The following is a 12500-nucleotide window of genomic DNA, read 5'->3' on the forward strand; positions in this document are numbered from 1 at the left end:
GAAACATAAGCTTGTTTTTGTTGTTGATTAGGGCCGCGAACGCGAAGGATTGCAGGTTGCCGAGAGGGGTGGACGCCTGAGGCCGCCAGGAGGGTGGTGGGCATGTCGAATGTTGTGACGCCCAGGGTGGACAGCTGGGAGCGTAGTGCAGTGTGGTGGAAGTAGAAGCGCGGGCAGAGGAGCAGGAAATGCAATAGGAAAGGGCAATAGGGATCAGCAGACAGGCACAGACGGTGCAAGTGAGCTGCGAGTGTCGTGTGGCCCAGGTAAAGGCTCCGGAGTTGTTATTGTTGTGATGGTGGGTACGCGAGCCCTCAAGGTCGTCAACCTCCCCGTTGTCATGGTAACTGGCTTTTCTTAGCATCACTTTTCTTAGCACCACTGCTGTCACTAAGGAGTTTTCTCTTTTGTGCCATTGAGCAAGATACTAAGAACTTGAGTCAGTAAACGCAGAAGTAGGATAACACTTGCCAGGGGCGACGGTGTGGTGGAACTGAGGCAGGGTGTTATTGTATTCAAGCGTGAGGTGGGCAGTGTAGAAGGTAACCACTAGTGACGCCTGGCGGCCAACAATAACAATAAATCCCGTGCTTTACGACTTATAAATTTTCAATTTTTTTAATCTCAAATTGCCTTATAGTGGACTGACGTAACTACGAGTTTGACATAACTCGAGACCGACGTAACCCGGGACCTTACTGTATATATATATATATATATATATATATATATATATATATATATATATATATATAGTATATATATATATATATATATCTCGTTTATGTCAGAGTTACGTTCCTGAAACATGACGTAAGTCGATTTTGTACGTAACTCGAGTTTCCGTACATTTCAAAGCATATTATCGAGTTCTCAACCAATCCTTGTTTATGGTCATTCAGGTAAGTTATATTGTTATATTATTTACAACTATATAGGAATATGAAACACAAGTTTGTTTTTGTTGTTGATTAGGGCCACGAACGCGAAGGACTGCAGGTTGCCAAGAGGGGTGGCCCTGAGGCCGCCAGGAGGGTGGGCAGGTCGAATGTTGTGACGCCCAGGGTAGACAGCTGGTAGCGTAGTGCAGTGCGGTGGGAGTAGAAGCGTGGGCAGCGGGGCAGGAAATGCAATAGGAAAGGGCAATAGGGATCAGCAGACAGGCGCAGACGGTGCAAGTGAGCTGCGAAAGTCGTGTGGCCCAGGCGAGGCTCCAGAGTTGTTATTGTTGTGATGGGTGCGCGAACCCTCAAAGGTCGTCAGCCTCCCCATTGTCATGGTGACGGGCTTCCCATTTTCTTCTTCACTCGCTCACACAGAGCTGCTGCCTCCCTTCTCATGTCTTTAATTACGTCCTCTTTTTCTTGTAGCATAATGGTTTTCCTTTTCTTAGCATCACTGCTGTCACTAAAGTTTTCTCTTTGGTGCCATTGAGCAAGATACTAAGAACTTGAGTAAGTAAACGCAGAAGTAGGATAACACTCTTGCCATGGGCGACGGTGTGGTGGAACTGAGGCAGGGTGTTATTGTATTCAAGCGTGAGGCGGGCGGTGTGACGGGTAACCACCAACAATAACAATAAATCTCGCGCTTTACGATTTATAAATTTTCAATTTCTTTAATCTTAAATTGCCTTATAGTTATAGTGGACTGACGTAACTACGAGTTTGACGTAACTCGAGACCGACGTAACTCGGGACTTTACTGTATATATATATATATATATATATATATATATATATATATATATATATATATATATATATATATATATATATATATATATATATATATATTCTGCCTGAAGATGTTCCATGAAAAGGAACGAAACGTTGCAAACAACTCTACTTTTGGACAGCTCATCGGGGCTCTTACTGCTCAAAACAAAGAATTAATAAGACAAATAGAGAAAGCTCAGCAAAACTGAACAATGCTGAAGTTGCTCACGCCTTCAATATCGTCTGCAAACAAGAGAATCTACTCCCTGGCTACACTAACATAAAACTCCACGACGACAACGCCAGAAATGCTGATATCACTCACAAGTTTCGGAGTGAACTTGTAGAGAGACAAATACAAGAAAAGAGCAAACTATTATAACACTTAAAAAGCAAATCCAAGACCTGCAAAGAAGATGGAACGAAACCGTTACTCCTGATAACACTAAAGAAGCCATCAATGCCGAGTTACTACGATTGAAAGCCCAGCACCGAAAAGGAGTAGAAGCAAGAAACATATCTAAACTATCAAGAATGTATGGAGGAAACATCAAGCTGCCTAAACCACCCAAAGGTTACATCAACCTCGTCCCAAACCTCATACTCTCGCACCATCAAGAAGAAGTACTCAACCTTGGGCTTAACTGCCATTACTTATCAAGACCCGTAAACACCGCAAAAGGCTCGAGCTAGAAGTGTTACTTGATGACATATACAACCTTGAGAAAGCCGGGAAAGTAACTACTACCAACGAGCTACAAGCAGCATTAATAGCAGAAGCTACAAAGCAAAGAGGATCATACAACAGCAATATAATAAAGAAAGAACACTTTCAAGCAGCCAAGGAACTACGTTCAAATAGTGACATCACTATAAGGAAAGCTGACAAAACAGCCGCTTACGTCTTGATTAAAAAAGAATACCTACTTAAAATAGACAACATCCTCTCCGACACCTCCAAGTTCACCAAGATCAAGCGCAACCCTACAGAAGACATCAAGAAGAAAATTAACGCCACCGTGAAAGCCATCAACATGAACTCAAGATCCATAAAATTCCCCACACTCACTGGGAGTTTTCTCCAGGGTACGCATACGGAACAGTCAAGACCCACAAGCAAGGAAATCCGCTTCGCCCCATAATCTCCCAAATACCTACTGCTACATACAGCATTGCCAAGAAGCTTAACGCGATCCTGACACCTTACGTCCCCTCAAGCTACACACTCAACTCATCCAGTGATTTCTTGGAACTACTAAATGCACCTCCTCCTACCGGCGAACACATCATTGCTTCACTGGATGTAGAAAGCCTATTTACCAATGTACCAGTGGACAAGACAATAGAGTACATCCTGGACCGTATCTACAGAAACGAGAACACGCCAGACCTTGACGTCCCTGAAAACCACCTCAGAACCCTCCTGGAACTCTGCACTAAAGAAGCCCCCTTCACCTGCCCCCGCGGCAACATGTACCGCCAGATAGACGGAGTCGCCATGGGAAGCCCTCTTGGAGTGCTTTTCGCCAACTTCTACATGGGTACAATAGAAGAATGACATTTTTGTCTCCGTCAAAAACCAAGAAGAACTCCAGCAACTCAAGCATCGCCTCACTGAAGCCTCCGTCCTCAACTTTACCCACGAAGAAGCAGTACAGAACATAGGAGAATATAGGAGTAGGCAGTAGTCACCTGCCGCCCGGTGGAATACTCCAGGAGAGGTACTTACGGGGATGTAGGCAGTGCTGCAGACTGAGTGATTCCCCGTGTCCTCTATTCCCGGTTCCCTTTGTGGTCTCATTTATACAATTGAGCAGCTGCAGCCTGCCCTCTAAAGACAACTTCTACTACTTCCTACACTACACTACAACACCTTACACTTTTACACTCTCTTCAAATCAAAATTTAATAATGGCTTCACCACGCCCTGCCTCGGAGTCCCCCTCTGGGAGGGACCATAAATGTCCCCAGGTCGGACTGCCCCTCTGCTGTCGACCTTGGGTGTCTTGACACTTCATCTAATACTTTCACTATCAATTTCTGCAACATTCGTGGCCTTCGTTCTAATTTTCAATCTGTGGAACACCACCTCTCCTCTACTAAACCTCATCTTCTCTTCCTAACCGAAACACAGTTGTCTGTGACTACTGACAGCAGCCCTTTTCTGTTCCCTCCTACTTGCTCTATCCTCATTTTCAATCCAAAGCTGGATGTTGCGCATACGTGCGTAACGACACCACTTGCTCTCGTGCCCACAATCTTGAATCTTCAGAATTTTCTACCATCTGGCTAAGACTTCAATGTCACTCTCTAACTAAATTCATCTGTGCTGTATACCTCTCACCTAATTCCTCTGACTATGTAAAATTCTTTGACTATTTGACTTCCAAGGTGGAGCACATCTTATCTCACTTTCCTTTTGCTGAGATCTCCATTTTAGGGATTTCAATGTTCACCACCAGCTTTGGCTTTCATCTTCTTTCACTGACCAACCTGGTGAACAAACCTTCAACTTTGCTATCCTTCATGACCTAGAGCAGCTAGTGCAGTTCCCTACCCGTATTCCTGACCGCCTTGGAGACACGCCCAACATTCTTGATCTTTTCCTAACCTCCAACCCTTCTGCTTACTCTGTTAAACTTTCCTCTCCGTTGGGCTCCTCCGACCACAATCTAATTTCCGTTACCTGTTCTATCACTCCAGTGCAGCCTCAGGACCCGCCTAAGCGGAGGTGCTTCTGGCATTTTAACTCTGCTAAGTGGGAGGAACTAAGGCAGTACTATTCTGATTTCCTTGGGATGATTATTGTTTTCATGTCAGAGATCCTTCTCTTTGTGCCGAGCGCATAACAGAGGTGATTATCTCTGGCATGGAGCTATACATTCCTCATACTTTCTCTAACCCTAAAGCTAAAAAGCCTTGGTTTAACTCTGCTTGTTCTCGTGCTGTCAATGATAGAGGCGGCTCACAAACGGTTCCGTAGCCATCCAACTGCTGAAACTCATGCCCTATATATTTCTGCCCGTAATCATGCCAAATCTATTCTCCAACTTACTAAAAACTCTTTCATCAATAGAAAATGTCAAAGTCTTTCCAATTCTAACTCCTCTCGAGATTTCTGGCATCTAGCCAATAATATCTCTAACAACTTTACTTCTTCGTCTTTCCCTCCTTTACTTCATCCAGATGGCTCTACAGCTGTCTCTTCTTTTCTAAAGCTGAACTCTTCGCTCAAACCTTTGCTACCAACTCAACTTTGGATGATTCTGGGCATATTCCTCCTACTCCTCCACCCTCTGACTACTTCATCCCTAAAATTAAAATTCTTTATAAAGACGTTTTCCTGGCCCTCTCTGGCCTTGATTCTCGGAAGGCTTACGGTCCGGATGGAGTCCCTCCTGTTGTTCTCAAAAACTGTGCTTCCGAACTCGCTCACTGCCTGGTCAAACTCTTTCATCTGTGTCTCTCTACTTCTATTTATCCTTCTTGCTGGAAGTTTGCTCACATTCAACCTGTCCCTAAAAAGGTGACCACTCCAATCCTTCTAACTACCGCCCTATAGCTTTGATTTCCTGCCTTTCTAAAGCCTTTGAGTCTATCCTTAATAGGAAGATAATGAGGCATCTATCAGCTCACAACCTTCTCTCTGATTGCCAGTATGGTTTCCGTAAAGGCAGATCTACTGGTGATCTTCTTACTTTCCTAACTGAATCTTGGTCATCCTCTTTTAGGGACTTCGGTGAAACCTTTGCTGTCGGCCTTGACATATCGAAAGCCTTCGATAGAGTCTGGCACAAATCTTTAATTTCTAAACTACCCTCCTACGGATTCTATCCTTCTCTCTGTACCTTCATCTCCAGTTTCCTTTCCGATCGTTCTATTGCTGCTGTAGTAGACGGTCACTGTTCTTCCCTAAAACTATCAACAGTGGTGTTCCACAGGGTTCTGTCCTATCACCCACTCTCTTTCTATTATTCATCAATGATCTCCTAAATCTGACTCAATGCCCTATCCACTCCTATGCTGATGATACCACCTTGCATTATTCAACAGCGTTCAACAGACGCCCAACCCAACAACAATTAAATGACTCAAGGCGAGATGCTATAGGACGCCTAACTTCTGATCTTTCACTTGTTTCTGATTGGGGCAGAGAAAACCTGGTTTTGTTCAATGCCTCAAAAACTCAATTTCTACAACTATCTACTCGACATAACCTTCCAGACAACTATCCTCTCTTCTTCAATAACACTCAACTTCCCTCTCCTCTACATTAAACACACTCGGTCTATCCTTCACTAAAAATCTAAACTGGAAATTTCACATCTCTACTCTTGCTAAATCAGCTTCCAAGAAGTTAGGTGTCCTGTGGCGTCTTCGTCCATTTTCTCTCCCTCCCAGCTGCTTGCTCTGTACAAGGGCCTTATCCGCCCGTGTATGGAGTATGGCTCTCATGTCTGGGGGATCCACACACAGCTTTACTAAACAAGGTGGAATCTAAAGCTTTTCGTCTTATCAACTCTTCTCCTCTAACTGACTGTCTTGATTCTTTAAGTCACCGCCGCAATGTTGCATCTTTATCTGTCTTCTACCGCTGTTTTCATGCTGTCTGCTCTTCTGAACTTGCTAACTGCATGCCTTCCCCCTCCTGCGGCCTCGCTGCACAAGACTCTCTACTTCTTCTCATCCCTATTCTGTCCATCTTCCTAATGCAAGAGTTAACCAGTATCTTCACTCCTTCATTCCCTACACTGGTAAACTCTGGAACTCTCTACCTGTGTCTGTATTTCCACCTGCCTATGACTTAAACTCTTTCAAAAGAGGAGTGTCAAGACACCTCTTACGTTAACTGGACCCTCCTTTTAGATTTTTTGTTTTTCTTTCTCCTACTTTCCTCTTAACAGGGCCTGGCAACCAGCGGGATTTTTTTTTCCAACACTGTTTTCCCTTGGCCAGTGCCCTTGTAATGTAAAAAAAAAAAAAAAAAAAAAACCTACCCTTCCTCGACGTCCTCACCACTGCTACAAATGCAGGATTCACTACTACTGTCTACACCAAACCCAGCAACATAGGATCCTGCTTTAATGGAAAAAGTGAATGCCCACAACGCTACCGCACTTCCACCATGAACGCCTACATACGACGTGCGCTCACACACTGCTCAACATGGAGCAACACCCACCAAGAATTAGAACGCATCACACAGGTGCTTATTAACAACGGCTACGAAAACACAGAAGTCAACACAGCCATCAAGAATGCCATAGATAAATGGTACAAGAAAGACGATCCAGAAAAGAAAAACAAAATACTACTCTACTACAAAACATCATGTCTACAGAGTACAAGACAGACGAGCGCATCATCAAAGACATCATACAACACCACGTCAAGCCTACAAACGAAGAAGACTGCATATCACTCATCATATACTACAACACCAAGAAAACGTCACAGCTGCTGATAAAAAACAAAACCACCATGAAGAAAACTCCTTTACAAGAAGATCATGTCATCTACAAACACGCCTGCAAAATTGAGGACTGTGGACCTCAAACATATATTGGGATGACAAGGACAACATTGTCAAGGAGACTCACCTGCCACCTACAGAACGGAACAATCAAGAACCACTACAACACATCACATAAAACTACCGCTACAAGGAAACATCTGGAAAACAACACCACTATCATCGACCGCGAAAGGGACCCACGCCGCCTACTCTTCTTGGAATCACTATACATAGCACAAGATAGACCAGCCATGAATCTACAAACACAAGACCTACAGATATTACCCACACAAAAAAGAAGACCTACACGGCTTTTTACCACGGCCGACACACGCCGCCAGGCCACGCACTGAATCAACCAATCAGGTTGCAGCACGCCATCTACTGACCCACCCACGGGGGTATAAATATATATATATATATATATATATATATATATATATATATATATATATATATATATATATATATATATATATATATATATCTGCGTTTTCTGCCCGTCTCCACCTGGGCCACACCATACTCTTCACTTGCACCACCTACGTCTGTCTCGTAACCCCTTCTGCCCTTGGTGTAGGACTACCCCTGATGCCATAGAACATTTCCTGCTTCAATGCCCACGTTTCCACTCTCAACATACTGCATTATGCTCCCGGCTCTCCGCCCTGGCGGCCTCAGGCATCCACCCCTCCTGACAATCTGCTGTCCTTCGCCTTACTTGTGCCTTCTTGAGGAAGACTGGCCAGCTACCATGCCTGTGATACCCACACAGAACTACCCCAGGGCTCATAAAGATCCATAGATCTTTGTGGTTTGTTTTGGATTCTTATGAGCCCTGGGATAGTCCTGTGTGGGTATCACAGGCGTAGTAGCTGGCTGGTCTTGCTCAAGAAGGCACAAGTAAGGCGAAGAACAGCAGGTTGCCAAGAGGGGTGGATGCCTGAGGCTGCCAGGAGGGTGGGCAGGTCGAGTGTTGTGATGCCCAGGGCAGAGAGCCAGGAGCGTACTGTAGTATGTTGAGAGTGGAAGGGTGGGCACTGAAGCAGGAAATGTTCCATGGCATCAGGGGTAATCCTACACCAAGGGCAGAAGGTGTCACGAGACAGACGTAGGCGGTGCAAGTGAGCACTGAGCGTGGTGTGGCCCAGCCAGAGGCGGGCGATGGCTGATGTGCCTTGCTCTCCTTCCTGTAACTGACTGACTGTTTGAATCTTGTAACGGCGCTCATCCTCCGCTGCTGATGGACCCCCCTATCCCTCACCCCCTTACTACCTGCGACCCGCACGCCATCTGTTAGAAGCTAAGGTCCCTCCAGCCCGCTCATTGAACCCGTATATCCTTATACTGTAGAATCCTTGTCCTACACCAAGGGCAGAAGGGGTCACGAGACAGACGTAGGCGGTGCAAGTGAGGAGTATGGTGTGGCCCAGGTGGACACGGGCAGAAAACGCATATATATATATATATATATATATATATATATATATATATATATATATATATATATATATATATATATATATATATATATATTATTTGCCTTACAAGTTCATAGCCATGAGAGAATGCAGGGAAAAATAAGGGATGGGGAGGAAACATGGGAGAAATCTTCTTAAATTACTCCTGAAAACGTTTTTTTTATGAAAGTACTCACTTCTAACAGATGGCAGCACCGTTGCTGTCTTCCAAATTTTAACCCACACCACAACTTCCTCTCTGTATATTCCTTGATACACACATTCCGCGTAGTGTTTCACTGTTTGATCTGCTCCAGTCTCTGACGAGACAGCCAGACGTTACCCTACGGAACGAGCGCAGAGCTCATAATTTCCGATCTTCGGATAAGCCTGAGACCAGGCACACACCACACACCGGGACAATAAGGTTACAACTCCTCGATTTACATCCCGTACCTACTCACTGCTAGGTGAACAGGGGCTACACGTGAAAGGAGACACACACAAATATCTCCACCCGGCCAGGGAATGGAACCCCGGTCCTCTGGCTTGTGAAGCCAGCGCTCTAACCACTGAGCTACCGGGCGTGTGTAGTGGTTAGCACGCTCGGCCCACAACCGAGAGGATCCGGGTTCGATCGAGTCACGGAAAGCGGCGAGGCAAATGGGCAAGCCCCTGTTCACCTAGCTGTAACTCGAGGGGTTGTGGCCTCACTTTCCCGGTGTGTGGAGTGTGTTGTGGTCTCAGTCCTACCCGAAGATCGGTCTATGAGCTCTGAGCTCGCTCTGTAATGGGAAAGGCTGGCTGGGTGACCAGGAGACGACCGTGGTGAATTACACACAAAGAGGCAGCTAGCATGACAGTTGAGGGTCGCGAGCACCCCCAATTTATCACTTACACAACGCTAGATCGAGATACTCACCAAGTTGGTGGGGCATTCCTCCACTAGATCCTCAAGGTCGCGGGCATTGGCGCTCATGATGGAAATCAGGTGGCGCAGGCCTTCCTGTGGAGATGGACAAATCTAGATCACTGAAATCCTGATAATGGAGATATAGACTATAACATCAGGACACCAACTATCTTATTCCCGTTACTTACAGACGCTATATCCCATAACATGAAAAAAAACTCCTTCATTTCTATCAAAGGATTTATGGAGATGGAGTTCTTAGCTACTGAAATCTTGCCCTTCTTGCAGCTTTTCTTATGTTCTAGGTAGATATGATTAAATTAGACATAAAAGCTATTTCCAACAATTCTATAAGCTCAAACAGAGAGGAAACTTCGGAAGTAAACTTTTATATATAGAGCCGGTATAGATCTCGTTAATAAATGGAAGCAGAAATTAGCCTTCCCCTTCTATCACTGAAAATTTCTCCTCGTTCCCTGCTAGTCTTTATGACATCTACACCGTAAGTCCATAACACCAGTTGAAGTTTGCGAACCTTTTTGATCTCTGTCCCGTGAGTCTGCAAAAGCTTACAGTACATGTTATCTCCAATAAACATAACCTAATCAACCCATACATTTCATTACCAATGTATTATCATACTGACATATATGACACCACAGTAAGGTATAACTTGGCTATGACGAATACGAGCAAAAGGGATGAATCTGCAGTCACTCACCAATGTCGGCCTTGAGTTGTTGGATCAGACGATGTTATGTTACTGAAGGCGATAGCTGGCAACTTGTACACCACATCGGCTTGCCAGCTATGAGGTGAGGGAGACTGATACTGCTGGGTCGAACGGTGAGGGCGGGACGGGAGCGAGTGGCTGGCAGCGAGCGGGACAGAGGTAGTGTGTGACAGTAACACTCAAGAACAATGCCTTCTACTTCCCTCTTTTCTAGCGCTCCCCCAAAATCCTCCTCGGGTTGGCTCGAATATGTGCTGATCCATTACAGGTAAGTCTTAGGAACGTTACAGCAGAATCCAAGCGCGAGTACCCATAACATAACCATAGATACCCCTCGTTACTAACCATGTGTGATGTTTCATAATTTTGTGCTTGCCAGAATAGTGTGTGTGTGTGTGTGTGTGTATTCATCGTCAATATAATTTAAAAGATTAATGCACCTCAACTAAGATGATCATTGAAAGCGATCAGCCACTGCCAGCTACTCAGCACTATCAGAGTAATAATATCAGATATGGTACTGGCAGATGCTGATTTCTGTCAATAACTGAACTGCATTTGTTATTTGAAAACCAATGGTATTGTATTACGTAACCTAAGCGCTAGTGACAAAAAAAAAAAAAAAACATTATACTTCCTCTACTCAATGAGTGCGTCGTATCGATCCGTACGAAACATTTTCCCCTGTCGCCTGATGGAAGATGATTTAAGATTAGATTAGTAGATTCTTCTCATATGATAAAAAGTGAACTTTAACCCACCGTCAAATCTCACTACCGTATGCTGCAGGTGACATCAAAATATTTACGCTCCCAGAATAATTCGTCCTGTCGCCTTGTGTTCAAGCACCAAATTATATCGTTCAGCGCTCGTACGTAGCAACCAGTGATAAGATGACATGGTAAAAATAATGACGTTAATGAGATAAGATGAAAATACTTGTTATAAGATACAACATGGCATCCAGACATAGAAGATAGCTTTGGCTTGTAGAAATAAAAGTTTTTAAAGTGATGTTTTCAGTCCTTTGTTCTTGTCAGTCACATTTGTAGTTGAACTGAGTAACTAAGCACGTGAGTGAATGAGTTAAGGGTTAAAAGAATCTTCAATCTTTTACGGTACGTACGTAGGAAATACTAAGGTAGCCAGTGTAATAATTTCATGTAGGCCGTGAATTCGATATTTCTTCTTTACGTTTTATAGATAGGGCAGGAAGGATGGATCGAAGAATAGATGAAAGAACGAGCGGAATAATGGCCGAGTATGAATGGACGGGTGGAAAGATGGATAGATAAGTTAAGAATGAATGAAAGAATGACATTACGTCTATTTCTCTTCCCTCAGATGGGTGATCGTCATATTCTTCCTGCTGCCAGCCTCCTTCCTTTACGACATATACTACTACACTCGCTCATGGGTGGTGTTCAAACTCAGCTCAGCCCCGCAGCATCATGACAAGAAGGTCGCCAGTGTACAGAAGCAAGTTAGTGATGACCCGAGTGTTACCCGTATTTCCATAGAAACACTATATTCTCTCGCCAGACTTTCCTAAGGCCACAAAAATAACTAGTGGGTTTTCAAGGGTGCTTTTTTACAATTAAATAATACCGAGTACATATTAAGCTATAAGTGGAATGAAAAACCCTTGAAATTCGATCCCAGTAACCTCCATTATATTATATAGTGTAAGCTGAAAATTAGATTGATGATTAGGAGTTGAAGTCTCTGAGAATGTGTGTGTGTGTGTGTGTGTGTGTGTGTGTGTGTGTGTGTGTGTGTGTGTGTGTGTGTGTGTGTGTAGGCGACCTATGAGAAAACGTGAGAAGAGTGCCACTTGCTCCAAAGGTAGTCAATCTTAAAGCTTCAGTCAGCAGCAATTATGCAATCATCATCATCATCATTGCCACGTGCACTGGCATCAGTACTTGCGACTTGTCAACTGTAGGTGTCAAAATTCATATAACCATAAAATTCCTCTGCTGTTCTATATTCCAAAAAACAAATTAATAAATAAACACTAGAAACAAACTTTAATTATAAAATTCTCCCTTGAAGGACACCTTTTATTTATCAATTTGCACTCTTTTTTCCTGACATCTAGCTTTAGTTATGTTCTCGGATGCCACTCATTCACTATCTCCTCTCATTCACACGGGAACAG

General features: G+C 44.0%; 2 protein-coding genes across 4 annotated transcripts in view; one reads left to right on the forward strand and one right to left on the reverse strand.

The window, feature by feature from the left end:
* LOC123514693 (cytosolic Fe-S cluster assembly factor NUBP2 homolog) overlaps nt 1-10461 on the reverse strand; it is a 44623-nt gene extending 34162 nt beyond the window's left edge. For 2 of the 3 annotated variants that reach the window (XM_045272749.1, XM_045272746.1), the window contains exons 1-2: nt 10328-10461; nt 9616-9699 (exon numbers count right to left, since the gene is read on the reverse strand). In XM_045272749.1, coding sequence (XP_045128684.1) covers nt 9616-9631 — 16 coding nt within the window. In that variant the 5' untranslated portion in view covers nt 9632-9699; nt 10328-10461. The remainder of the gene's footprint in view (nt 1-9615; nt 9700-10327) is intronic. The other variant, XM_045272747.1, reaches the window with a different exon arrangement.
* The window catches only part of LOC123514691 (delta(24)-sterol reductase-like), a 19702-nt gene continuing 17621 nt past the window's right edge, over nt 10420-12500 (forward strand). Inside the window, exons 1-2 of the mRNA XM_045272745.1 lie at nt 10420-10607; nt 11684-11822. Of these exons, the coding sequence (XP_045128680.1) occupies nt 10528-10607; nt 11684-11822 (219 nt within the window). The 5' untranslated portion in view covers nt 10420-10527. The remainder of the gene's footprint in view (nt 10608-11683; nt 11823-12500) is intronic.

Source organism: Portunus trituberculatus, chromosome 38 (genome assembly GCF_017591435.1).
Source record: "Portunus trituberculatus isolate SZX2019 chromosome 38, ASM1759143v1, whole genome shotgun sequence".
NCBI classification, from domain to species: Eukaryota; Metazoa; Arthropoda; class Malacostraca; order Decapoda; family Portunidae; genus Portunus; species Portunus trituberculatus.